This window comes from Myodes glareolus, chromosome 26 (assembly GCF_982192425.1).
Source record: "Myodes glareolus chromosome 26, mMyoGla1.1, whole genome shotgun sequence".
NCBI classification, from domain to species: domain Eukaryota; kingdom Metazoa; phylum Chordata; class Mammalia; order Rodentia; family Cricetidae; genus Myodes; species Myodes glareolus.
In genome coordinates, this window is record NC_142051.1 from 44,262,237 (window position 1) to 44,289,316 (window position 27,080).

A 27,080-nucleotide genomic window follows, 5' to 3' on the forward strand; every position below is an offset into this window, starting at 1 on the left:
TCATGGTTCGAATGCTGTTTTACAGGATAGCAGCCCTTGTCAAGTTACAGCTTTTTGACACAGTCAGGACAATACACCTGCTCTTCGTGAAAGACGAAACGCTTGTTGGCCAGATTTGCAGAGCACTTTTTGCAGTTGAAGCAGAAGTCATGCCAGAAATTCTGTTCATGAGATACCACATTAGATCCTGAACCAAAGCCAGTGATGGGATTCTTACATGCAGTACACTTCTTGGCCACAAAGTTCTTGTAGCATTCCACGCAATAATACTGGTCACCCACTGCAGTGAAGCGCTGCCCACCCAGCTCCTTAGCGCAGGAAACACATACAAAGCACTCAGTATGCCAGGGCTGATTCTGGTAACTGATTCCTCCTGATGTGATGGGGTTATTGCATTTCACACAGCGCTTGGCAAACTTGGCCTCGTGGCAAGCCACACAGTAGAACTCATCGTCTTTAGGGAAGAAACTTTTGGTCCCGATAATTTGCTTGCAGTTGCTGCAGGTGAAGCAGTTCTTATGCCAGATGGTGCCCTTGTACTCCACATTCTGGTCTCCTGCCACAATATTCTGTTGGCACCCTTTGCATTTGGGGGAGGCCTCCTGAGTGGCACAGGTGTTGCACAGGATCTTGTTGTCCCAGGCCACAAAGGTCTCACTGGCCAAGCGCTGAAGGCACTTGTCACAATGCAAGCAGGTTTTGTGCCAGTAGCGGTTCTTATAATGTACCTCCTTGGAATCTGCACTTATGAGCTTATGGCATTGCTCACAGGTATTGGCACAGTGCTTGTCAAAACACGCCAGGCAGCAGTTGAAGTCGTCCCTCTGCACATACTTCTGCCCCTGCAAGGAGTCCTGGCAGTAGTGGCAGTTGAACTTCTCAGACATGGTGCCTTATAGCTGGGGGACCTCGCATTGGATGTGCAAAGAACAGGCTGTGTTTGGGATGGGCGGAGCACGGTTGAGAATGGCTGTCAGTTGCTGCCTGGAGATGCTTGCCCATGCAGCTGTGGTGTCTGCTGGGCGGTGGCTATGAAGCTAGAATTCTACAGTAGCTTATCAGGCTGTACGAAAGGAAGAGGGCTTGGGCTGTCTTTGAAGGCCACTCTACTCAGCCCCACTAGTCATGTCTGTCTTCTACCTCACTGCATGTTGTCCACTCCATAAAAATAGTTGGTACAGATAAGACTTGTCAGTGTACTTTAGCCAAAGATCAAGAATTCCTACAAGCTGACCATGTTGAGGTTATCACTCATCAGAGGAAAGCAGAACATGCATCCCAGTCAATCAGATGGTATCTCAGTAATAGGGTGTAAAGCGGGGCTCTTCAGATTTAGGGTCGAGTTAGATGTTTTGGAGGAGGGTTTAAGGAAATAGACCTTCTTGCCTTTCTTTTGTGATGAGGCTGGAGTGATTGTATGGTTCGTTATCTTCATAAATGTCACCTATAAAGAGGAAAGGCTAGAATGAGTAAAACTATAGCCAGTGAAGAAGCAAAAGCCACTTAACCAGTTCATCCTTCTCATTTTGTATATTCTGCTTGGTGATCTGAACAACATTCATGATTTTGTTTAGGTTCAAGTAACTAGAAAGTAGTCTTTTTGTTTTGACCATTACCAATTGTGAAGTAGCCTTGCCTCACACCGTTTTGCTTAACTAAAAAATACCAAGGTCTAGTTATGCCAGGCCAGCTCCTACCAACATTACAGCCTTGTTGATAGCGCTGGGCCATTTGCTGGGTTTCGGGGACTGCTTTTCTCTAAGGATGCAGTGGTTAAATTGAATGTAGTGGCTTATACCTCAAGCCCAAAACTTGGAAAGAACACAAGTTTCAGGTCAGCCTGTCACATAGAGAGATCTCATCTCAAATAAGAATATGACAGTTAACAATGTGGGTTGTGGTCACAACATTGGATGGTAAAATTTTATCTTCAACAGTTGTGAAGATAGACTAAATTAACATATCTGCTTCAGCTCATATGATTATACAAGTGTTTGCCTCGTCACGGACAGAAACGGGATGGCACAACCTAACAGCTTGTGTCAAATCATGAGTCAAGGAAGAAGAAAGAGTTCAGGTAGGTGTGCAGAGACCAGTAACACGAGAATAATAGCATTTATTATTTATGTTGGATGGCAACCTATTCAAAGCTGCTATCATTCAGTTCATTTCAAAATAACAAAAGAATATATTACATAAAGAACGTAAAAAAATGTTGCTGGAGGCAGAGGTAGGTGGATCTCTGAGTTCAAGGCCAGATTGGTCTACAAAGGAAGTTCCAGGACAGTCAGGGCCACACAGAGAAATCCTGTTTTGGGGGGGGCACATTTAGGTCAGCCTATAAAATAAATAGGGCCTGATTTCACTGGGGGTCCTTCTGGTTGCATCAAGGTATCTGAAATCAAGATAGCATCAATATAGAAGCAATCTCACCAAGATCTTCACACATATTCTCATATACATCGGAGTTGGTGAGAACTGAGCGGGATGCTATTCATTGTCAGAGGTAAGGAGCCTGAGGCAACAGAAATTGACTGCAGTCAGGATACAGGACTACCTCGACTTACAGTTTTAGAAGGAGCCAAAGCTCCCCAGTATCTCCATTAGTTTATGAAACAGAGAGAACCACAGCTTTGAAGTATGGCCTTAAGAACTAGCAAAATCATTGTCAATTTGGGGAAGAAAGTTATAAAGTGTAATTTTGCACACTGTAATTTTGCCTAGATATCAACCTTGAAAGTCACCTATTGAAATCCGATGAAGAACTCAGGGTTCTGTGACAGTAACACCCCAGGTCAGACTCTCCTAGACATCCTACTCAAATTAAAGTGATAAGATCGGTACACACAAGATTATCATGATTAGTTTCAGTACAGTGATTTAAATGGATTTAACTCGATGATTTGATAACGATTAAGAAGAAGTCATACTCTAGTCCATTCTACTTAAGAACTGGAGCAAAGCTAGCTCCCTCCCGGGATTTTTCTTTCTTCACAGTCCTTTTTCTGAGACCTATCAACACTATTCAGTTACACCATGCTATTGTCCTTTAAAAACTGAGCCCCCCCGCCCCCCCGCCTGTGAATGTGTCCACATGGCTAATGAGGTTGCGAAAAGGCAAACCTTACACTACCACCTCTTCTTAGCCTCTCCAAAAGCTTAGGGTGCGTTTATTGTCATCTCTGTCTTAAAGGTGTCAAAGAAAAGCAGCCTTTGAGCGACCTCTCTCCTTTGCTCCCCCAAGCAGCCTCCTAGGCGGCTATTACAAGGTCCCTCTGAAGCCCAGAAGAGTCCTGCTTCCCACCCCAGGCTGAGGCAGGGCTGGACTTGCAGGACTCTTGGGTTCCGGGGTTCCCACCAGGCACTTTCTTCCCAAGGCCGTCGAGGGTCGGGAACCCGAAGAAGCCTTAGTTACAAGTGACCGAGGGCAGCCTTTGCTCACTCCCAGTTCATGTCTCACAACGAAGGACCAACCTTTTTCTCCGTCACCCAAACTCCAGGCTCCCTGCAAGGCCTGGGCACGAAGCGCTGCGGGATGAGGGCAAACCTGGTAGAATTATTGTTATTATTATTATTTACGCCCAAGAACTCCGGCTGTAGGACAGACAGGCGGAGGGTGAAGCAAACAACCCCCAAAACAAAAAGCCCCAGCAACTAGCAAGGCCTCTCCTTCCCTATCCCTTGGCCACACAGGCTGCCCCCGAGGAGAACCGCTGACAGAAGGCTACAGAAGGATGGCTGGAGACACCGGCGACCACGCCGCCCTCCGCAGGGGAGCAGCTCCCAGTTCCCAGAACCGTTACTCCCCTCGCGCTCCCCCAGCGCTCGCCCAGGGGCCGCCGACCAGGGAGCGGCTGGCTGGCTGCCGGCTTGCCCCTCGCCCACTCTGATTGGCCACCCGGGGCGGAGGGGGCGGGGAAGACCCCGGATGAGGCGCGCGCAGGCGAGCCGGGCCGGGGGCGGGGGAGCGGGGAGGGGGCTGCGCGCGCCGAGCGACCGGTGGGCGCGGGAGGGAGCGGAGGGGAGGGGGGTGAGCGGGGGCGCGAGCGCGCGTGCGCGTAGGAACCTGAGGCGCGGGAGGAGGCGGGAGCTCGGGAGGCTGCGGAGGGGGCGGGTCTCGCGTCAGGCGCCACGTCCGCAGCCGGAGGCCGCCGCCGCCGCCGCCGCCTCGGACCGAGTCTTCCGACTGCTGAGCCCGAGGAGAGCGAGCGGAGGAGAGCGAGCATCTGGATCGCGCAGCCGACCCTGATCGCGTCGCCGCCTCTGCAGTCCCCGGTGCCGCCGCTCCTCCCCTCCGCCCGGCCGCTGCCCGCCCCGACCCCGCGGTGAGTGAGTCGGTCCCATGTCCTGGGCGGGGAGACACGGGGCCTCCGGGGTCCTTTCCGTTAGCCCCTCTGCATCTCACCTGCGCGACCCTGGGGGGCCTGGCTACCCCATACCGGCCTTTCGGGGGGCGATCGAGCGGGAAGGGGGAGGGGAGGGACGGGGTGGGGCGTCGTTGGATGGAGGTGGTGCGGCCGGGTCGCCCCCCCCCCCCGGGTTGGGTCCGTGAGTTCGCGGACCGACGCAGTGTTGGGAGATCGGGGGTGTTGGGGGGGGGATGGATAGGAAGGGGGTGGCTCGCTCCTGGAAGCCCGGGTCTGAGCTGTGATCAGGCTGGCGTGGAGGTGGAGGAGGTGGGGAAGGTGGGTGCATCCGAGGAGGAGCCCGACTTCTGCGCCCCACTTCACTTCTGACCTGTTGATAAACCATCCGGGTGGGTTCTCAAGTCCGGGGCTGGGCTCCAAGCGGAGATTCCGGCTGCTCTTCCTAAATTTGGGAACTCCACTCCCACGCTGTTCTAAACCCGCAGGCGTGGGAAAGAAGGGGGCGCTGGCAGTGTCAAAGAACGACTGGGGAGTCCAGGAGCACCCCTCTCCGGGTAGTCACTGCCGACCCCAGGCTTAATCCAAAACCAGAGACTGCCGTGCACACGCAGCTTGTGCGCTGGCCCTGGAGCTCCTCCGGATCAGATTGGATCGTCTCCCTTAAACACGTCTTACGCTGGAATTCTGCAGGAACGAGGGTGTGCTGGGTGGACAGCGAAGGAGCAGAGGAAGGAGGTGCCCAAGTTAGCACTAGCCTCTAGGGTCATTTTCTGCCTCTCCTGCCACGTCACTCCCTCTGCTGATGAGGGAGAGAAAAAAAGACTTGCTTGTGCCTAAAGGCTGAAGGTGGATCAATGAGGGGGAGAAAGGGCTTCTGGGAAGTTAGAAATACCTAGTTTAGGGAGCGAATTCTTATTTGATTGTGTCTTTTTGAACGCTGCTAATCCAAAAGGAAACATTGTAGTTATTTGTGTCTGCTGTTGGTTAGTGTTTAAAACTTCTGTTAGCTGTTGCCTCCAAGGGCTATCATGCCAACAGGTAAGTGTATCTCCACTCCTGCTTTAGCAACGGTTAATGAAGTCATAGAGATCTGCTTTCATTTTTCACTTTCAATTTTTTGGTCTTTGTTATACCGCTTACACCAGAAACCAAGTTCAATGAAAACATCCTTAGAAAAGCTTAATTGATTTTTACATGAGTCAAGTATTTGATTTTTTTCTACTATTTCTTGGAAAATCTTAGCTTTCCTGTTTGAATCCTTGAGTTTTTGCTCTTTTTCTACTTCCTGATGGTATTGCATCAGATTACATACACTTAAGAGTAGGGTCTTTTTGTGTATGTTCATTCATTGTCTCCACAAGATCTGGCACAAAGTGGGGATGCCAGCATCTCTTGAGCCAATGAAATGTATTTTAGTGAGGATGACTGTTGTACTGGTTTTCTGGCTTGGCAGAATATTTTAATCCTACTCCATGTTTCATTTAAGGACAACACTTAAACTTTTCTATTCTGAGATTGTTGTTATTTGTCATTTTGTATGTGATTTTTAAACTTACATTGATAAATTTTTCTTACTTTCTTACTCAGTGCCTTCCTTCTAGTCTATTTGCTGTTAACTTAGTTGGCAGGAGCCACCTTTTATGCAAGCAATGTTCAGGATTGTAAACTACAGAAGATAAAGATGGTCTAGACCTCACTATGCAGCTAGGCTGGTTTAGCTTAAGACAATCTTTCTGTAGCTTCATAAGAGCTGAGATTATGGGTGTGAGCCACCATGCCTAGCTTAGTCTTTTTCTTACATAGGAAGACTGTTACTTGGGTAACAAATGTCTTGAAGTGACTTTGAAGGTGAAGTGTTGCACACTGTATTTTGTAGCTGAGTTTTATACTGTTAACTTATGTGACTTTAGAGGTTTATACCCAGAGGATTTTTAAAAAACCGTTTTATATAAAATGTTGCTGAAACCCACAAACAGCATTTCTTCATGAGTGATTTTATTTTTCATAAAGCATACACACACACACACACACACACACACACACACACACACCCCAGAGGGAAAGGTTTCCAGCAGGTGTTTGGTTGTTTCTATTATTGGAATAAGTTACTCTCTAGGGAATAGTGGTATTGATATTTACTCAATATATCTGCCAGCTGTTGTAGTATTTTGTACTAGATAAGAAATATCCCTTTCCCATTAAAGTCTCTATTGCTGAACTTACTGTCATATTATACAGTCTTGTAGTAAAGAAGCCTTTTATAGTTGATATTATAATGGTTTGTCCACGTCAGGACCAAAAGATGGAACTGATTATGTTTCTAAACTAAATCATTTGCTTTGATCTAAAGACTGTTATCATTACTGCCCTCTTTAGGAAAGCTTTTTTATAACTAGACACTTGTGTGCATTATTAACTTGTAGGCATCATGAGCTCCTAAAATACAGATAATATATTTTGTTTCTTAAGGAATGATCAAAGTGATAATTGTTTGGAAAGTGTGTTCCTACTGAAGTAAGTTTTGGGTTAGAGCAGTGCCTAACCCTAACAAGATGCAATGCTTAGGGTTCAAGTGTATGTTACACCAGTGATTCAATGAGTTTAGAACAGAATGGTTTGTACAGAAATTAATAATTTGTGGGGGGACTGGAGAAATGGCTCAGTGGTTGAAAGAACTGGCTGCTTTTCCAGATTATAGGGATTCAACTCCCAGCACCCACACAGGGGCTCACAATCAACTGTGATCCTGTTCCAGGGGATCGGATTATGCTCTGTATGCACATGGTGCACACACATACATTTTACACACAGGCCAAACACATAAAATAAGAAATTCTCACTAAAGGGTAACTTTTATATGTTTATTTCTTTTTGAGATATGATCTTGTTTCCAGCTCTGGCTGGTTTGGAGATCACTGAGGCCAGACTAGCCTCAAACTCATGGCAGTCCTCCTGCTTCAGCTCCAGGGTGTTGGAACTATAGGGTTGCTTGACACCTGGCTTCCTGCTTCAATCTTAGAATGTTAGGATTCATTTTGTGTGTGTGTGTGTGTGTGTGTGTGTGTGCAATGTAAAAACACCCAGGCCATTTGAAACTAACCTTTTATATTAATCTCTGTGATAATTAACACTTCCCTCTAGTATTCGATCCTGATAAATTGTTTTAATGTCTGCCTTAAATTTTTAGGACTCTTATACATTCCTTTCTTGCCCTCTATGTAGCTACATTAACTATTCACTGAATACTGTTTATTTGAAGGTTTGTTTTGCTAAATTCTCTTCTTCAGCTGGCTCTTAAATGCAAACAACCTAATGAAGGCTGTAAGTCCATTTTCACCACTCATTAGCGTGATCACATCATGCATCCTGTATAGATTAAGTTATCACTTGAAGCCATTGTCTAAACCTCACCTTGTCTCAGACTGTCTCAGCTTTCTTCTGTACATTCCCTGAAGGTATCTCGTTCAACTTCCTGTGTATGTTTTGATACAAGGACTTGTTCACAAACCCTTCATTTTTCGATGAAATGGTTTCTTTTCTAATATATCCTGTCTTTGTTGACATTTCTGCATACTTAATTGCCCATACTAGAAATCGAACACCCTAGATCTTTCCCATAAGCTTGTATTAATATCCAAGTTGACTTTATACAAAAATTCAAGTATTTGACTTTATGAATCGGAAGATAGGCCAGGTGATGGTGGTGCACGCCTTTAATCCCAGTACTCGGGAAGCAAGAGGCAGGCAGATCTCTGTGAGATCGAGGCCAGCCTGGTCTACAGTGAGTTCCAGGACAGGCTCCAAAGCTACACAGAGAAACTCTGTCTCGAAAAACAAAAAAACAAAGAGAGAGAGAGAGAGAAGAATCTGAAGGTAAAACCGTATACAAAACTCAAGCCCTTGTCCTCAGAGTGTACATTCTAATAGGAATACACACACTTAGATATTATAATAAAAGCCAAGCAGAAATCAGAGCAAAGTAAAAACAATAGGCAGAGTGGAAGAGAGAGCGTGCCTAGAGATCTTACAGGGAGGTATTTATACCAGGACCCCATAGTCTCCTAACCCTGACAGGATTTGATTTTTTATTTTTATTTTCTTGATAGCCATTCTGACTGGGCTGAGAGGGGATCCAGTTTTGATTACATTTCCTTGATGTCTAAGGATGTTGAGTACTTTTTAATGCGCACGTTGGAAATTGGCTCGTTTACTTGCCTACTTACTGATTACATTGTTTGTTCTTTCAGTGTTTAATTTTATTTATATATCCTGGATATTAAGCCTCTATTTGATGTCTAACTGGCAAAGATCTGGCTATCTGTTCACTCCGCTAGTGTTTCCTCAGATGCGTTAAAGATTTTAGCTAGTGGCTTTTTTCTTTTCTTTTCTTTTCTTTTCTTTTCTTTTTTTTTTTTTTAAGGGAGGAGGAGTTTGGTTTGGTTCAAGGGTTTGCAGGGTATATAGTCTTCCATGGCAGGGTTAGCAGTGTCAGGAACTTGTAGCAGAGATTCCTCACCTCGTAATGGACAAGGAGCCTTAGCTAGGTTTTAAAAGCACAGATCTGGCATTGTTACTCTGCACGGGTTCCTCATTGCTGTCCGCAGTAGGAAGGGGTCAGTTTACGTTTAGATTAATGTCCATGTCTGCAGGCTGTTGTAAAGCAGCTATGATCTATGGGTGGTGGTATTTTCTATTAGATGTAAAATACATACAGATGAAGTATGAAAAGTAATTTTTTAAAAAAGTTCTGTAGTAGGAGGAAAGTGTAAACCCATTAGTAGTGACTTATGAGATAGGGACACTTTTGAAATGAATATAGTTGGAATCACATTCACATATATTTTTGAATTCCAGTTAAAATACATAAGATGAACCTGGGGGTGGTGACATATTCCTATGATCCCAGCATTGTAAGACTGAGGCAGGATTGAGCTCCATATCAGCTTGGGCTACTTAGGAGATGCTGTCTAAAAAGAAATAAAAGAAGTAAGATGTATGTTTGCATGTCATTTCCAAATTCCTGTGTAGATTACTATAGCTTCTATTGATCATGTTGGCCATCAGCCAGTTTATGGCGTGTTTCTATGTATATAGGTATATAAATTTGTGCGTTATTTAGTGGGATATAATGAATAGCTTATACAGAAGTTTGTCTCCTCTTGAAATTAAGGAAGAAATAGACTATAATATAGTAACTTTTTCCGCAGAAGGAACACATATTTTTCCAGGATTTCCTGTATGTTTTGCTTTCCAGTTTGTTAGACAATATTCTCATCTTAGTGTCAGGGCTAGAATATCTTAATTTCTTTTTGAAATCTTATTTTTCCTTTGCCATATATTTTATATTGGTTGGGATTCAAACTTAGGCTTTCTAATTATTGAACACTGTGCTGAATAATTTGTTATGTTCTTATATGATTTCATATAAATGAAAATAAATGTAGCTTTCTAGTTTGAGGAGGTTTTCTAATTAAGTTAGTCAAGAATTTCGCCTTGGAGTAATGCACCAAATGATACGCTTTTGTTTATCTTTGTACAAGATTTCATAGCTTCATTATTACTTTGTTTAATCCTATGAAATGATCTGCAATTCACAAGTCAGACCGATTAGGTGCTGCTGTATCTGAGTCAGGACTCTCACCAGAGCAACTAGAAGGTATTTGTCAATCATGTGATCTATGCAGTTGGATTTTATGCCACTGAGGTCTGTTTTAGGATTTAGGTTGTAAAATCATAACAAGATGTAATACATGAAATTAAAGTTACCTTTGAAAGTCTCTGTTTTTACAGTCTGCTCTACCACCATACCCAAGTTGACTGTGAGGCTGTAGACATAGGACGGATACTTAGACATAGGATGGATCCTTATTTTCATGCGTTTTGTTATTGTCCAGCTCTCTTCACTAGCAGTTTTCAGGTGAAGTTGAAATTCCATGGTAGAAACAACCAAGGAACACTTGCATTGTCACCACGGCTCTTCTTTAGTGTTGGTGCTAAAATTTCTAGTGTCCATTGATGCAATTTCAAGTCCTTTGTAAACTCTGCAGTTTGAAATAGGAGATAGTAGGACAAGGTACTTTTGTGGAAGGTATTTAAAAATGTTCTCTGTTTAAGTAAAATTGCTTAAATTGATTCAATGCAACATGTGAGAAGTAGTCTTACTCTGAAATATGTTTTTTTTATAGGTGATCATGAATCAGGCAGATAAAAATCAAGAAATTCCATCTTATCTTAGTGATGAACCACCCGAAGGTAAGCATGTACCTGACAGTAAGAATGGAAGGAACATCCTGGTAAATTAATGCTGTAATGAGGACGCTGCTATTGGTTTCTGGCTGCTCAGTCCTGAAATAACCACTCAGAAACTGTATTAATTAAATCACTGCTTGGCCTATTAACACTAACTTCTTATCAGCTAACTCTTACATCTTAATATAATCCATTTCTATTAGTCTGTGTATCACCACGAGGTCGTGGCCTACCAGCACAGTTTTAGCTTGTCTGTCTCTGTCAGCAGCTCCATGGCTTCTCCCTGACTCTGCCTCCTTTCTCACAGCATTCAGTTTAGTTTTCCCCGCCTAGCTCTACTCTTTTGCCCTATCACAGGCCAAGGCAGTTCTTTATTAACCAGTGGTATTCACAGCATACAGAGGGGAACCCACATCAAATTAAAGTTACGATTATTTTTAAAAACTACATATAAAGAATCATAACCTTTTTATCTGGTCAGTAAACATGTTTCAAAATAATTGAAATAAATACTTTTAGTCTTTAATAAGAAAACATAGACCTTGATGGATAGAGACACAATTTTCATCATTTGATTATTTTCTTGTTACACTTTTATCTTAAGACCATTTCACAAGCAAGGACATCTGTTTATTTACAAAGGTGTGAGAGGTACAGGATGTACTGTTTATTTCTGATATCCTGCATACAACTGCACCTAATTTGAGACTTGAGATTTTAAAAATTCATATCATTCTTTGTTATATTTGATACCTTTCTATGTTCTTATATGACCTTGGACTCAAATACTCTTAACACTTGCTTCTGAAGGCTTTGGAAACATTATTTGTCTCCTGTCCTTCGGTGTCCTGACTGCTACAGAAAATGCCTGAGGTCACCTCTCACTCATGTTTTTGGTATAGACTTTCTAAGCTTAACATAAACCACAACCTCCTTGGGGCAGCATGTGACCCTGGGCTAGATGGCCTAACTCTAGGTAGTTCATTTTCTTCCCAGAGTGTTAGGCACAAATCAAATTTCTGGGCCAATATTAAAACAAAACAAAACCTTCAAAATATAAAAATAACAGTAAAATTCTTATAGGTAAGCCTCAAAGAGGATGGATGTACTTGTCTGCCCTGGTGACTGATTAATATAATCCCAAAATTGTGAGGTAGAAACCAGAGGATATCAAGCTCAAGGCTTGGCTACATAGTGAGACTCCCCCCCCCACCTACAGAGGAACTACCTAATTGGTTTTAGTTTAGTGAAAAAAAATCCTGAAAATTATTAGCTCAGTTTTGATTTTTTTTAAAGAACAATTTGTATAAGTTTAATATATACTCTGGGTATATGTAATTTATAAATATGTATTTTTTGAATGTATGTTTCTATTTCTGTGTTTTGCTTTTTGAAAACTTGTTAACCAGGTGGAACACACTTTTAATTCCAACACTTGGGAGGCAGAGGCAGGCAGATCTCTGACTTTAAGGCTAGCTTGCATAGTGATATTTCATTTGTATTTTAATAAAGAAAGCTTGCCTGAAGGCCAGAGAGTAAAACAGCCCACTGGTCAGTCGTACAGACCTAGCAGTGGTGGCTCACACCTTTAATCCCAGAACTAGAGAGGAATATAAAGCGGCATGAGACAGGAACTCACTCTTTCAGTTTGAGGATTTCACAGAGGTAAGAGCTCTCTAGTGGCTTGGCTGCTTTGCTTTTCTGATCTTCAGATTGAACCCCAATATCTGTCTCTGGGTTTTTATTTTTTGTGCTACATTTGTCATCCTGTGTTTAGCTCAAACCCACGACTCTGAGATTAAGAGTCTCATGCTCTACCGACTGAGTTAGCTGGGCTAACATAGACTAAGAATTACGGTTTCTTTAAATTGTAAGAGTTAGTTAATAAGCCTAAGCTAATGGGCCAAACAGTTTATAATTAAAATAAGCCTCTGTATGTTTCTTTGGGACTGAATGACTGCGGGACTGGGTGGGACAGAAACTTCCATCTACAAGCCTGGTCTATTAGAGCTCCACAATAGCCAGGGATACATAGTGAGACCTTGTCTCAAAAAAAAAAAAAAGAAAAGAAAAAAAAAAGAAAAAGAAACAAAACACCTTTGTTCTTTTCTTTGGAGACAGGATCTTTCTCTGACATGTATGTGCCACTATTCCCTTGTCCTCATCTCCAGGAAAAGATTGTATATTATAATAAAGTCAATCATACAGTTTTGAGACAGGGTCACCCTATGTAGCCTAGGCTAACTCTACACTGAGGTCCTTGTACTCTCTCGGTGCGCTAATTACAGGCATGTCTGATGACACCGAGCTCCTTGCTTGCTTTATTTTTCAGGATTTAATAAAATTTTATAACTAATCTATTCAGGTTCTTACCTACCTCTTAAGTCCTTTATTTTTAGCCATTTAAAAATTTAAAGTGTATTATGCTTAGTAGTTTTACAATTTGTATTTTAAAAACAAGTTTAGCAATGGCTGTATGTTATCCTTGTGTAACATTTTGTTCATTTTTAAATACTCATTTTCCATATTTTACATCAGTATCATGCATTTTCAAGCTTATTTTCCTTTCCCCATTTCTTATCTCCTTTTTCCTCTCTCGTTTCTGTTTTTCCGGTCACATGAGTTCCTTAGCCTTCATGTCCCCTTTCCTCAGCATCTTTTTTTTTCTTTAACCCTCTTGATTTCCTTTTTAGATTTTTAGATTTTATCTGCATCTTCTCTCATCTGTATATACACTTGTAACCTGGGATCCAAATATGAAAGAGAAATGCAGTTACTTCTTTCTGAGTTTGAGTCATCTCACTTAATATAATACTTTCCAAATCTGTTCCTATCCCTGCACGTTAGTAATTTCATCTTTTTACAACGTAATATACGCACAACACTTTCAATATCATCTCTTGACAGGCATCCAGGCTGGTTCCGTTTCTTTGCTGTTGTATATAGAAAAGCAGTGAATATGGGTATGTGAGTAGCTCTGTGTTATGGCACGTGGCCTTTGAATCTCTGTGCCCAGGATGGCCTGTTTTAATTTCTTGAGGAACCGCCATACTGATTTCCATAATGACTGTACCGGTTGGCATTCCTTCAAGCAGTGAACAAGGGTTTCTCTTTCCTCAAATCCGCATTAGCATCAGCTATTAGTTTTTTTTTTTTGTTCGCTTATTTTGAGACAGGGTCTCTCTTGTAGCCTTGGCTGGTTGTGAACTTGTATGCTGATGGGGGAAATCAGAACCAATTTTGCTTGCAAATGCCATGATGATACTTTGTATGTTCATGTGAAAAGTAAGTATTTAGAAAAATAAAAATACACAGGTATATATCTGCCTGCTTCTGCCTTCTGAGTGTTGGGATTAAAGGAATATGGCACTGTATCAGCCTTAGTAGTGGTGTTGATAGCCATTCTGACTTGGGTGAAATAGTATCTCACAGTAATTTTAATTTGCATTTTCCAGAGGGCTAAGGATATAAAATACTTTGATTGGCTATTGCTTTTTGTGTGTATGATTTTTGTACTTTAAGAAAACAAACTCTGGATATTAGTTGTCTGTCTGATGTTCTCCTGTTCTGGAGGCTGTTGCTTTTCTGAGTATTTTGTGCTATACAGTAACCTTTGAATTTCATATAGCCCCAACTGTTAATTCTGGAGTTTATTTCCTGCCTGATGTACTAGTTAGAATAATCAGTAAGATTTTCCCAGTTAGAATGTAGAACAATAAAAAAAAAGAAGTTTAAAGATGAATTTATGCTTTGTGTCTTAGAAAAGCTCAATTTTAGAACTTTCAAATAAGAGATCTGTTACCTGAGTGATGGTATTTGTATATTTTATAAACCTCTGCTGTCTGGAGTGAGAGAAGACAGGCGCACTGGTGCGGCAGCTGCTCCTGCGCTCACTCCTGCTGTGCATCATTGCGTTTCCGGAACTCTGAGTTGTCATTGTGAGAAGGAAGTAAAAAGACAGTGACATCTTGATATTACTTTGAAAGGTTCTTTTTTCCATGTATCCCTTCCCCCGGAGTCCTTAGAGATCCCCAGAGCATCTTGAGAGCCACATTTAATGAAGATGATTATTTTAGTAATTATTGATTGAATCCTGCATAAGGGATACATATGTTTATAATTTTATTTTTTTTATACTTCCTAAGGTAAAATTTTGGTAACTGAACTGAAGCAGGTTAGTCTCTACAGTATGTCCTGTCTTGTAGATAAGACTTTGCCCTGGATGCACTTGCTGTGTGATACTGTTCCAGGGTAGATACAGAGATGTCTGCTCACTCCAGATAGGGAGCCACCAATAGACCAAAGTCCACCTTGGTGAATCACTGAGTGTAACTGGAGTTACGAATAGTAGTAGGAACGGTTCAAAGGCAGCTGCACCCTGAAGTCCACTCCCCTGTGGGTGACAGCTTACCGCAGCTGGAAACCTGGGGCACACCACACAGCCTGGAGGCAGCTCAGCAGGTTGGGGAATGCCCTGCCAGTTTGCTCAGCTGGTCTGAATGTCTCCAAGCAGTCTTTACAGTTTACATATGCTCCGGAAGGGAGGGGCCTAGTGAATCTGGTCAGTTTCAGGAACTTCCTGAAGCCGTTTTGATTTGTTTGCTTTTGAGCTTAAGGAGCTTCTATGTAGAATGGAATATTTCATCTGTGTCTTAACCAGCTTCCTTCCAAAATAGAAGATTTTCATCTCGTGGAAATTGCTACAGAACACTAAGTGTGCTGATACATGCCTGTAATCTCAGCATTTGTGAGGCAGAGGAAAGTGTGGGCTACATTAACAAGACCTTGCTTCAGAAGACTTAGCTCTGGACCAAGGTATAATATAAAATTTGTGCAGCTATACTTAGTCAAGAGCTCCTTACTGTTCACTCGGTAAAGCTCCACTTGTCAGATGGAGCTCCTGGTTGTGAGGAAGGCGTTTGTACTGACTCATATTTGACTGGCATCTGCTCTCTCTCATAGGGTCAATGAAGGATCACCCACAGCAGCAGCCAGGCGTGTTGTCTCGTGTGACTGGAGGGATCTTCAGTGTTACAAAGGGAGCTGTTGGTGCCACCATTGGTGGCGTGGCTTGGATTGGTGGAAAGAGTCTGGAGGTGACCAAAACAGCTGTCACAACTGTGCCTTCCATGGGAATAGGGCTGGTGAAAGGCGGCGTGTCTGCTGTGGCTGGAGGTGTGACGGCTGTGGGTTCTGCTGTTGTAAACAAAGTGCCCTTATCAGGAAAGAAGAAAGACAAGTCTGACTAAGGGACAGGAACACGCGTGCACTTGTGTGCGCTGGCACACGTGCTCTACAGAATACGATGCCAGTGGCGTTGAACTGCTCAATCACAGACTACAGCCAAGCCCACTGCTAAACTGCTGTGCTCAAAGTATTGACGGCTGGCTTCTCTAAACCAGGAAGAAAGCAGTACTCTCCCAGTGTGTGGGGGCTTTTCACACTTAGGTCCAGCTTTTTATCTGGTAAAATGTTACACTTGCTCAGTTGTAACTGAAGATATGGTATGTTTAAATATTTGCTCTAAGTCTTTCAGTTTGACTAAAAATGTGAAAGTTCAACTTAGTAGATGACTTTACAGTTCCACGTGTAAAGTGTGCCAGGTAACTCATGTGCCCCTTACAAAGGGACTCTTGAACCACATAAACTGTACCTTTGATGTGCCTAATAGTTTCAGATGTCTTAGTTTTTTATAACAGTAGTGGTTTAGGCCAAGAGGCGTTCTTATTTAAGCTGGCAGAAAAGTAGCAGGAATTCAGAAGTTTAGAAGATAAATGGTTTTATGATACTGTTAATTGTTTTTTGTTAGATAAGCCTTTTATTTGTTTAATCATTGATGCCTTACAAAAGAGAACATCTTTTCTAATACCGTAATATGTGCAGTTCTTACAATTATCAGTGAATTCCTTTAAAGGTTGTAAAACTAGTTTTCCCTCCTAAGAATCTCAGGAGTATCGAGTGAAGGCGTCTCCTGTGCCGTGAGTAAGATAGTGCTGTTTGCTGTCAGGAATTAACATCACATCGGTAATACACCCCACAGTGCCTCGGGAATATTTCTTAGCTGATCAGGAGCTCTGTGGGAAGAGTTTTATATTAAGAAGGAACAAGTATTAGTTTTTAAGTTCTTATAATTATCTGAAGCATCTAAGATAATCCTCCATGCATCTTCTGTCTTTCGGATGTCTTAAATTATCAGTAGCAATTCCTTTAAAAATACAATAAAAGCAACCATACGTATATGAGGATTGACTCTTAAAATGAATGAGATGGGCTCCACACATTGGTTTTGAATAAAAAAAATACACAAGTGCTTTCAGTGACTTCTATAGGTTTGTTTGTTCGTTTGTTTATTTTCTGAGATGGTATCTCCTGCAGCCTGGATGGTCTTGAACTGGATACATAGCGGAGGGGGACCTGGAGCTCCTAATCCTCTTCACTTCCCAAGTGCTGGGGGTGATGTGATGCTGGGGATGGAGCCCAGGGCTGGATGCACCAATTGAGCTGCACGTGCAGCAGAACTCACTGGTGCTTTAACACATGTTCTTCTGTAGCCCTTTAAAGCAGATGGAGACACCGTTTTTCAAGCCAGTGTCAGGTAGGGAGTTGACTTTCTTTGACATGGGTGGTGAGTGTGCTGTGTCTGATGCTCATCATAGCTCATTTATTCTCACAGAACCTAACTCAAAAGTCCATTTGTTTTGCTTTAGTGTTCAGTTTCATGAAAATTTTAGTAAGTGAAATATGTATTTGGCAGTTATCTTATAAGCTAAGCCTGGGGAAAACCCTTAATTTTCTTTAAATCTGTCTCCATTTTGCCCTTTCTAATTCCCTGGAGAGAGGAAGGGAGCGACGCCTTGTAAGTCAAAGTGTAGTGTCCGAGAATGTGAGAAGATCACCCTCACATGCAGGCTTCAGTGTTTGTAACTCATGTGGGTCAACAACTGAATAAAAGTAGAAAATTTAAAAACATTCATAAATAACAGCAGGAATTTCAAGCAAATCTATAAATGTTCTTGGACCTTCATGCTTACACAGAACTGAAAATCATTAAGGAATTAAATTCAGAAGGATTAAATGGCCATTATCTCCTGCAGTGTAATGTAAGAGGCATTTATTGGTACATCTGGTGAAATGGCTTAACAAATGATATTTTTTTTAATTCCAAAATTAATAGACCCATTCTCAGTGATCTAAATACTGGTGTTGGAGAACTCGATTCTTGCCATTTAGAAATTACTGCTGGTTTGTATTTCTAACTTCAAGACTGGTTTATGTGTGCTTGCATATTTATTTTCAACTTTGCTTGTCTTTCAAATCTCTTGAGGAAGACGGCTGTTATTAATTTCTGCTACAGAAAAGCCACCGGTAAATTTTCTCCATACTTGTAATTGCTAAAGTGCAGTGTTGCTCAGGGGCTTTCACAGCAGTAGCAGAAGTGTGCAGGTGTGCAGTGAGTATCGTTCTGCTGAGATGAGCGTGCGTTTGATGTGTGTACAGCGGTACACTTAGGTCTCTTCCGGTTTATTTACGTAGACTAGCAATGTGATCTGTTAAACAGGACTAGCTCACTTCCGAAACTATGGCTGTTGTATACATCTGGAAGCATCTGGTATTCAGCTCTTTTTTTTTTTTAGTGGTTTGGCACAGTGGAGATAAATTTGTGTGATCCACTTGAATAAATGATCTAATGTTGACGTATAAATACTATTTAGTGCCATGTCCGATGAAAGTAGCTGACTGAATAATGCGGGTTGTTCCTTTTTGTATTAAAGGGATGGGAAAGGACACATGAATCTGATAATAAAGGACTATGATCTGCAAAAATGGAATGTTTCATAAAGATCTACAGAAATAAAGGCAATTCGTATACAGGATCTTCTTAAAACTGTGGGTTACATAGCAGTTGAGGAAGTGCTGTAGTCAGTGTTTTGGTGGTAGTTGACAGACGTGATAATCTGGATGTAGACAGAGCAGTAAAGACACAGTGGAGGAGCTAAGAGCGACAGATGTCTAGGCTTTGTCACCTCCGTTTGCTCAGTCTCCAGGGTGGGGCCAAGGCTTTCACAACTCTTGTAGGTTGTGCTTGGGCACACTGAAGTGTGAATGCTGAGTCACACCCAGGGAACACTTCTACTGTACATTGTTAGGGTCCCCTGCCCACTTCTCCAGGGCTGGGGTTTTAAGTGTCATCACAATTGGCATTTTTATGTGAGTTCTAGGAATCAAACCTAACTTAGATTCTCATGTCCCAAACGCTCTGCTGACTGACGTGTGTCCTGAGCCCTCCTCTCCCTCACACCAGCCCACTCCATACAGCCCCACACCACAGAGCCCCACTCCACGCAGCCCCACCCCATACAGCCCCACCCCACACAGCCCCACTCCACGCAGCCCCACTCCACGCAGCCCACTCCACGCAGCCCCACTCCACGCAGCCCCACCCCACGCAGCCCACCCCACGCAGCCCCACCCCACGCAGCCCACTCCACGCAGCCCCACCCCACGCAGCCCATTCCACACAGCCCACCCCACGCAGCCCCACTCCACGCAGCCCCACACTACACAGCCCACTCCACGCAGCCCCACTCCACGCAGCCCCACCCCACGCAGCCCCACCCCACACAGCCCCACCCCACACAGCCCACCCCACGCAGCCCCACACCACACAGCCCCACCCCACGCAGCCCCACTCCACACAGCTCACCCCACACAGCTGCCTCACTTCCCTACTCCAGCCACTCCTGATGCAGTCAACCAGTGACTCTCTGCTGGCTCCTTGCTGCTCTGCACTTGGTCATTTGCCTGTTACCAACCACCGCACAGTTGACAGGTAACTGTAGAAGGCCACAGCCTGTACCATATTCCAGACCTGCTCTGAGGGAGCGGCGAGTGCATGCATTACTGCTCACTGCCCGGGTGGAGCTCTGGAGGTTCCCACCACACTCAGAATGAACTCCTGCTCTGTAGATGGAGCAGTGGTGCTGCTCATTGGTGCTATGAAAGAAGCGTGCACGCTCTTCCATGCATATATTCCATTACACACTTGTGATTGAATCTGAGGTGAAGCATCCACTCTGACACCAAGCTGTCTCTGGCCTTAACATTTTTCTTGACAGTCCTGAGTGCCCCGGGTAATGCCTTACACTGAGTCTCACTGTGAACAGTGAGTATTCTTAGCCACCTGAGCACTTGTGGCTGCTCAGTTTCTCAGCTGAGAAGTGGAGCAGATGTGGATAGTGAGAGAGAGATACTTCATTTGCTAAGAGAATAAAAAAAGGATACCGGCTGCATTCTTAGTATGTTTCAGAAGCTGTGCACACTCCATAGTCAGCTGGCCGTGTATTACAGCCAACAAGTATTACAGTTGTTACAAGCGGTACAGCTGAAAGCGAGCCAGTCTTTATCTGGGCCATGTTTATCTTGGGACAGGACTTAGAAACAGAAGTGGAACACTACCGCTGGAAGTGGTACCACGTGAAGTAGATTTCCATGCTTTCTAGGAAGCTACATTCACTTCACATGCGAATGGAGTTTGAAATGACCGTTTCCATACCCCTCCCCCATAGTCCTTCCTTTTACTGTGCAGGGAAAGGTGGAAATCTTTCCTATTCCTGAGGCTGGACAGAATTCAGATCTTAATACATCTGGACTTATCGTTAGGTTCCTAACGGATGTGTGTGTTTGTGGAAGTAGGTGCTTGACTACATCCCTTTGGATGAGTAACACTTGTAGACACTCCTTCCAAACACAAGGTGAGGCTGGTTCTCTCTGAAGGCCTGTGTTGTTGGCCTGCTAGTGACTCAGGGCTGGTGGTGGGGAATTTCACTTTGCTAGCAGCTCTGGGACCAAAGTGTTCATGGACTCCCAACAAGAGTGTGTAATTATCAGTTCCTTCAAAACAATCTGTATGAACTATCAAGCTTTGTGATGTTTTGGAGTAATAGTTCAAGGTCAAGTCAATGATTTTATTTAAACACAATTTATATTTATTTTATATTTTAAAACACAGCAGATGAGTCAGAGGCCATCAGTTGTGAGGTAATTTGAACACAATTCAAATCTCAGTAGGTCCTGAGACTCCCTAGTACTTACAAGCTGACTTGCTTGTTTGTGAATCGGTCACTTTCCCTGCTAGAAAGAAGCTCCATGTCACTCGTCCACATTTAATGGTGCCACAGGGTTAAATAGCGGCCTTCCTTGCTTGGCTTGCATTTTGCTAAAGTTAGCCTCAAACTCCTTTTTTGTTCCATTTAGACTTGCTAGATGCCCATCCTTTATTCTGTAGCCCAAGGAGTTCAGCTTTCTTATCCTGTATTGGATTATCTGTGGCGTTAACTCAAGGACCATTGGTGACTCTCTTATCTGAGCCATGGAGATTCCTTCCTTCAGAAGTACCTGGATCCTCTCTTCTAGAACAGGGGCAGTGTAACACAGCAGCACAGGACAGTTCACCACTAACTGCCGCAGGTCACGGTCTGTGCACTCAAAAGTCGTCTGAGCAAAGGAAATACTGTTCTGGATGCTTCCTGGCTGCAGTTGAAAAAGAAACCCTTTCAGTCTGGACAGCAGCTGAAGAACTTGAGAGTCTGTGAAACCTTGCCCTTGAAGAAATTTTAGTATTTGGTCTACAGCTGTGGGAGAATTCAACACAATGAATGGATTTTGGCTTAGTAACTTCAGCAGCCACACTTTGGCATTGGCCGGAGAGCCACCCAGGTTTAGGTAGCTCTCCTGGAGAACCCCGATCATCTGCCTGTTGTTCGCCACAGGATTATGGAAGACGCTAGAGGCAGTTGTCAGAAGCCTGCTAATCACCACATTCTTGAGCCCCAGCTCTTGAAAGAACTGAACATTGAGCTTCTGGTTCTCCTGGTCCTTGACAGTAAAGAAAGGCTCTGGGAAATGCTCTATTAACCGGATGAGCTCTGCTTCGCTTTTGCAGACCATCTGCCAGAGTTCCCTTTTGGCCTTCACCGCAGCAGGGCTGCAGACGATCGCTTCTGGACAGCGCTCTAAGATACTGGCTACCACAGTCTTGCTGGCACCTAGTTCTTTCAGAATGTCTGCGATCTCTTCAACGTGGGTGTCATCCTCTAGCAGCACCCATGGTTTCAGTCTGCGGATCTTCCTGATGTCCACAGAACATGCACGGAGCCCAGCCACTGTTCTCGTGTTCTCTTTGTTGGACTGGCTGTCAGTTTCATAGGTGGCACACACCGAAGGTCTGATTTTGAAAGCTGATGGCGGCGTTCTGTAAAGACGCAGCCTGCAGAGCTGGGGTCCCATCAGCACTCTCCACGACATGCTTTAAACCCTGGCTCATTCCCACATTCTAAACTGAGAATGTCCACATTGTGCCTGTAAGGAAGATGAAGGTTTTAGAGGAACCTGACTTTTAGGACAGGTACTCAGAAACCTGAGTTCTGAGCAGTAACTGGAAATAATGAAAGATTTAAGATAGCAGGGGAAACTACCCCATTCCAATCCATCTCCTAATTGAAGGCATCCTGTCCTCTATGAATAAACATTGTCTGCCTGAGCTCTGCATCCATCCTGTGAAGGTGGGGCTTCATTTACATGTCGGAAGGCATGGGGTTCAAAGGCCTCAATCGATCAGGCACAAATCCCCTTTCCTACAACAGTTATGTTTCTTTTTTAGATGGCATATTACTGTAGTGGCATTTCAACTGTATTTTAATAAATAAAGCTTGCTTGGGGATCGGGAAAGTAAAACAGCCTCACTGGTCAGCCTTGCAGACCAGGCAGTGGTAACACACACCTTTAATCCCAGTAGCCACATTAGTTGTCATAGAAACCAGACAGTACATGCCTTTAACCCCAGGCCTAGAGAGGATTATAAAACAGGAGGAAACAGTTCTTAGACACAGTCTCATTCTGAGATTCTAGAGGCAGGATTGCCATTTCGGACTGAGGTGTAGGTAAGAGCCAGTGACTGGCTGCTTTGCTTTCCGGATCTTCAGGTTGAAGCCCAATTTCTCTCTTTGAGTTTTTATTAATCGTGCTTCATATTACACAGGTAATTGTCTTTTCAAGTTGATGTTTAGCTCGGGTTGACACTTAGGAAGGGAAGATGTCATCTTTCATTGTATTTTAAGTATTTTTGCTGATGAGCTGACCTTGTTTTATTTGAAATGACCCAACATCTATTTTCAAGTGACTTTAATTCAAAATAGTCTATGTGTCAGGGTGTTAAGTGCTAATATCCCGACCCCTTCGCCACTGTGTCGTCTCTGGTAACAGGCGCACGCCCTAGGGTTTGGTAAAATTTGAGAGTGTTCTTGGGGTGTCAGCCCTGCCAGAGAGCTGTATGGCTGATGCAGCGCCTTGTGTTCGTAGACTTGAAAGGGTGCAAAGACGGCCATTTCCAGTCCTTGCCACCAGCAGTGCTCCTGCCGTGCAGGCTGCTGACGGCTTACTTTGTGCGGAAGGCTGGTTGGTAGTGGAGGCCACCGTTGGTGCCTGTGGTGGCTTGTTGTTTATCTTTAAACAGTTTCTGTAAGAGCTGTCAGTTTTAACAGGAAAGGGACGGTGAGTATGCTGGGCTCCAAGCCCATCCGGGTTTTCACCGTTGCTACTCTACAGGTTCTGGCCTCTCATCCGGACCTCATGCTGGGGTGGGGCGAAGGCTCTGTGGATGAACTGCCTGTGCCTAGCCCTGGATTGAATTTATGGAGTGATCGTGAAGTTTGGTAGCTTCAGACTAAACATAGTAATTCCAAAAATACCTCATGGGAAACGTGTTGGTGAGCACTAGAAACAGGACAGGACCCTCACCTTACAGGGCACTGTCAGAGCGAAGCACGGTTCAAGTCCTCTGAAGACGGCCCTGAGTAAGTATCTAATAAATGGTAGTTATCACTGGGAACTACAGGAGGCCCAAGTCTTGTAGTGATACAACTTTAAACTGAACTGCAGTGTGAATTTGGGAGGGGGTGGGTCTGGAACATGAGTTTTAGGGTAAGGAGTCGGGCGAATATGACCAGAATATACTGTATGCCTGTATGAAATTCTCAAAGAATAAAACTATGCTTTAAAAAGGCTTTGAAAAGATTGCTTGTGTTCTCATTGTGAGACTCACAAAATACGGCATCTGTGAGGATCAGGCCGTCCTTGGACAGAGTCTGCAGCCACCTTGGTTTTAGCCCCAACAGCCTCCAGAACTGATGAGTAGTGAGCCTCTATCATTAGTAGCCAGTCTAAGCTGTTCTCCTGTAAGAGCCCACATGCATTAAAGCAAAAATTTCTTCTGCTAAACAAACAAACCCCAAATCCCAAGTTTAAGATGAAAGATCAATTTACAAAGGGTAAATGAAATGTTTAAGTATATCAACTTTCCAAAATAACTCCACAAAACTAATAATACACCCTCTGCAGAGCTGCTGAATTCTGAGGAACATACGCAGGTAAAAAACCTACAACCCTGCCATTTATAGATAACTTACTACTTGGCTATTTTTGAGGTGGGGTCTTGCTAGATCGCTCTGGGATGACTTGGAAATGTTATTATTATTGTGCGTCCACCACATCCTGTATTTTCTTCCCAAGCCTCCAGCCCTAGAACTCCAACAATGCGGACACCTTGGCTCCTCCCATAAATGTTTTCAACAGCAACTGGAGTAGGGAATCCTCGCCAGATTTCTGATGAACTCTACCCATATCCTACGACTTTGTATCTCAACAAAAAACTAAAGAAAGGCCAGCAAGATGGCTTGGCAGTAAAGGTGAAGCACAGTAATTAAAAACTCAGAGACAGATACTGGGGTTCAACCTGATGACCAGAAAAGCAAAGCAGCCAGCCATTGGCTCTTACCTCGACCTCAGTCTGAAAGGAATCTCAGAATGAGACTGTGTCTGAGAGCTGTCTCCTTCCATCTTATATTCCTTTCTAGTTCTGGGATTAAGGGCGTGCACCACTACCACCTGGTTTCTATGACAAGCTAGTGTGGCTGCTGGGATTAAAGGCGTGTGACATTGCTGCCTGGTCAGTGTAGCTGTTTTACTTTTCTGATCCTCGGGCAAGCTATATTTACTAAAATACAAATGAAATACCACTACCAAGGTGCTTGTCACCAAGGCCGCTGACCTGACTTTAAATTTAGAGGCGAACACGGTGGAGAGAACTGATTTCTGCAAGGTGAGCTCCGACCTCCACACATGCGCCCTGGCGCACACCTCCCCACCGCCTCTAAGTACTTTATCAACTCGTTGAAAAAGGCCAACCCTCCCCACCCAACATATCATCTATGAAGAGCAATAAAGACTATAATATCCAAATGCGGTCTCTCACATTTACCCCTTCAGCTGCACCCTCCCCTTCTCCACCTCTCTTTTCTGCAGTTCTGACACTACTACCGCCATGCCTCCCATGATCCCCTTGGTTCCATCCTCTTCGCTGATTCTTGCAGATCCTTCCTATTCTGATAACACGGCTCTCAATAAAGGCAGCTGCCCTGCAACCAGACCTTTGTAGATTTTGGCATTATTCCACCACTTGTTTTTCAAAATGTTCTCTGTCTGACTTCCAAGCTACCTCTCTGTGTTCCTAGGGCTCCTCCCCCTGTCCCTCCACAGCCTCATCTTTAGGCTTGGTAGTCTGGTAGTCTGAACTCCAGCACGGGAAGCCTGCTCTACTTCGAGTTTTTCAGGTTAGTCCAGGCTGCAAAGTAACAACTTGTCTCAAAAAACAAAAATATATTACAATTAAAGAAACATAGACCATGAATTTGAGGGAATAATGTGTAGGTGTGCTTGGCAAAGGGTTGGGGGAAAAAAAGGAAAGGGGAAATAATATTATATTTTAATTAAAAATACATTAAAAAACGGGTAGGTTTCTCCAGTGGGGTCGGGGGGAGGAAGAAACCAAATAAGCAAGCATCCTTTTCCTTCTTACCTTACACTGTCCTCAAAGAGCCCGTGCCTGTCTAGAGCTTCAGTTACTTCACCTTGGGCCACAGCGTCTCAGCTGTGACCCTGTCACCCCCCTGCAACAGACTTTTCAGTGGCACTTTAGGACAGACACACAGCCATTTGTAGAAAAGATTCTTTGGGCTTTGGTGCCACCTGAATCCCCACCTCCCACTCTCCCAATCCACAATCACTTTCTGTCCTGAGGCACTAATTGTTCCCACCCCGGCCTTCAAAGGCTCTGGGCTACACTCACTGTGCTAACTCCCAGAACTAAGTGTCACGTTCTTAAGGAAACGTCTCTCTCTGACCTTTTAGATGAAACCCTTTGTCCCCTTTGTTGGCTTTTATGCCACCAGGGACTGCAGATCTACCTAGGACGGCTGTGGCGATCCATGTTTCTGCGCCAGTATCCCACAAGCGAAGACCCTCCGCATCACCACGTTACCTCTCCGCCCCTTCACAGACTGCCAACAAGGCACCTTCCCGTGTGCTTGCAACTTTCACAGTAGCATTTCTCAACTGTCCACCCGATAACATCAATTAATTTCTGATCTAAAATTTTAAGCAAATCCTACTTCTGCAAGCAAAATCGCAGCTACAAAACTGCTCAGAGGAATTAGCACTGCCTGGGCCGATACAGGGGCCTGAGCAGCTTCCCTTCTTCTGGAGAAACTCACGGTGCTCCCCGTTGGAGTGTCGGTGGGGACGTTCGCGGTGGGTAGCTGCTAACCCTGACCCCGGTGAGCTGGCTCGGGGCTCAGTCCGTGCTGGAGGAAAAGGGGGTGGCTCACCTGTGGGCGGCAGCGCAAGCACAGAGGACAGCGGGGACCCCCGGGTCCTGAGTTCCCACTCGGCTCCGCAGGCCTCTCCTCCCTGGAAACGGGCGGTTGCGCTTTGCCCTTGGCTGGTAACCAATCAGAGCTTAGGAAACTGATGCGCAGGCAGCCACGCCCCCACCCCCGGAGCGCAGCCAATTAGACTACCGGGTACAGGCTGCGTAGCTGTCCCGTGGGAATCAGCGTGTCACAACAGGACTGCTGTGGGCCAGTGCCACCTGGCGCTTCCGTCTCAGCCAGCTCCGGCGGTTTGATCGCTTTGCCCCTTGGAGAAAGTCACAGCCCCTTAAGAAAGAACAGTACCAGAGGCTATCGTCTGTAAGATGGAGTCATTCAAAACTCTCAGAACAGTTTAAAACTTTTAAGCCTGACCTCCCTGCCACGCTCCATCGCTGCTGTGAACGCCTGATAAACGGCCTAGAGCTTCACGGTCTCTCATTCGTGATGCCCGAACTCATAAAGTCAACAAAGCCAGAATCTTTCATCCACCCAACCAGCAAACACTTATGGGCCGGCCGCCTCAGCGCCAAGCCTGTGGAACTGCAATGCAAGGACCAGAAATGAATCACATTAACAACGTATCAATCACAATAAGAGTTAAGCGCTACCCGGGACAGAGTACCCTGTGCCCACTCCGTGTTGTCTGCAGCAGAGCAAGGGAAATGGTGTTTCCCGGGAACTCACACACTAGGCTGGGATA

General features: G+C 44.3%; 2 protein-coding genes and 1 pseudogene across 7 annotated transcripts; 1 reads left to right on the forward strand and 2 right to left on the reverse strand.

The window, feature by feature from the left end:
- Nucleotides 1-26,428, reverse strand: LOC125389542 (four and a half LIM domains protein 1 pseudogene; annotated as a pseudogene). 3 transcript variants are annotated; one of them, XR_014999830.2, is made up of 2 exons: nt 26,336-26,428; nt 1-1,444 (listed from the first exon to the last, which is right to left on the reverse strand). The product of XR_014999830.2 is annotated as a four and a half LIM domains protein 1 pseudogene, transcript variant X2 (transcript). The 3 variants fall into 3 exon arrangements; XR_014999831.2 differs by lacking the exon at nt 26,336-26,428 and adding an exon at nt 4,738-4,883; XR_014999829.2 differs by lacking the exon at nt 26,336-26,428 and adding an exon at nt 3,475-3,831.
- Tmem263 (transmembrane protein 263) lies at nt 4,094-16,942 on the forward strand. Of its 3 annotated transcripts, none has more exons than XM_048418079.3 (3): nt 4,094-4,325; nt 10,553-10,619; nt 15,579-16,942. In XM_048418079.3, exons 2-3 carry the CDS (start codon nt 10,559-10,561, stop codon nt 15,863-15,865), a joined length of 348 nt encoding a protein of 115 aa, XP_048274036.1. In that variant the 5' UTR covers nt 4,094-4,325; nt 10,553-10,558; the 3' UTR covers nt 15,866-16,942. The 3 variants fall into 3 exon arrangements, with proteins under 3 accessions (XP_048274036.1, XP_048274037.1, XP_048274038.1); XM_048418080.3 differs by lacking the exon at nt 4,094-4,325 and adding an exon at nt 5,387-5,405; XM_048418081.2 differs by lacking the exon at nt 4,094-4,325 and adding an exon at nt 15,293-15,431.
- Nucleotides 20,580-26,465, reverse strand: Mterf2 (mitochondrial transcription termination factor 2). Its single transcript, XM_048418076.3, has 2 exons — nt 26,336-26,465; nt 20,580-21,974 (listed from the first exon to the last, which is right to left on the reverse strand). The coding sequence occupies exon 2, from the start codon at nt 21,918-21,920 to the stop codon at nt 20,766-20,768; it is 1,155 nt and encodes a 384-aa protein (XP_048274033.3). The 5' UTR covers nt 21,921-21,974; nt 26,336-26,465; the 3' UTR covers nt 20,580-20,765.
- Between the last annotated feature and the right edge of the window lie 615 nt (nt 26,466-27,080).

What these genes read in the sequence shown, in the direction of transcription:
- Mterf2 (XM_048418076.3), bottom strand. Translation starts at nt 21,920, where the DNA reads ATGTCGTGGAGAGTGCTGATGGGACCCCAGCTCTGCAGGCTGCGTCTT.
- Tmem263 (XM_048418079.3), top strand. Translation starts at nt 10,559, where the DNA reads ATGAATCAGGCAGATAAAAATCAAGAAATTCCATCTTATCTTAGTGAT. An exon ending in TAGTGATGAACCACCCGAAG is followed by an intron (nt 10,620 to 15,578) that starts GTAAGCATGTAC and finishes TCTCTCTCATAG; the next exon opens with GGTCAATGAAGGATCACCCA.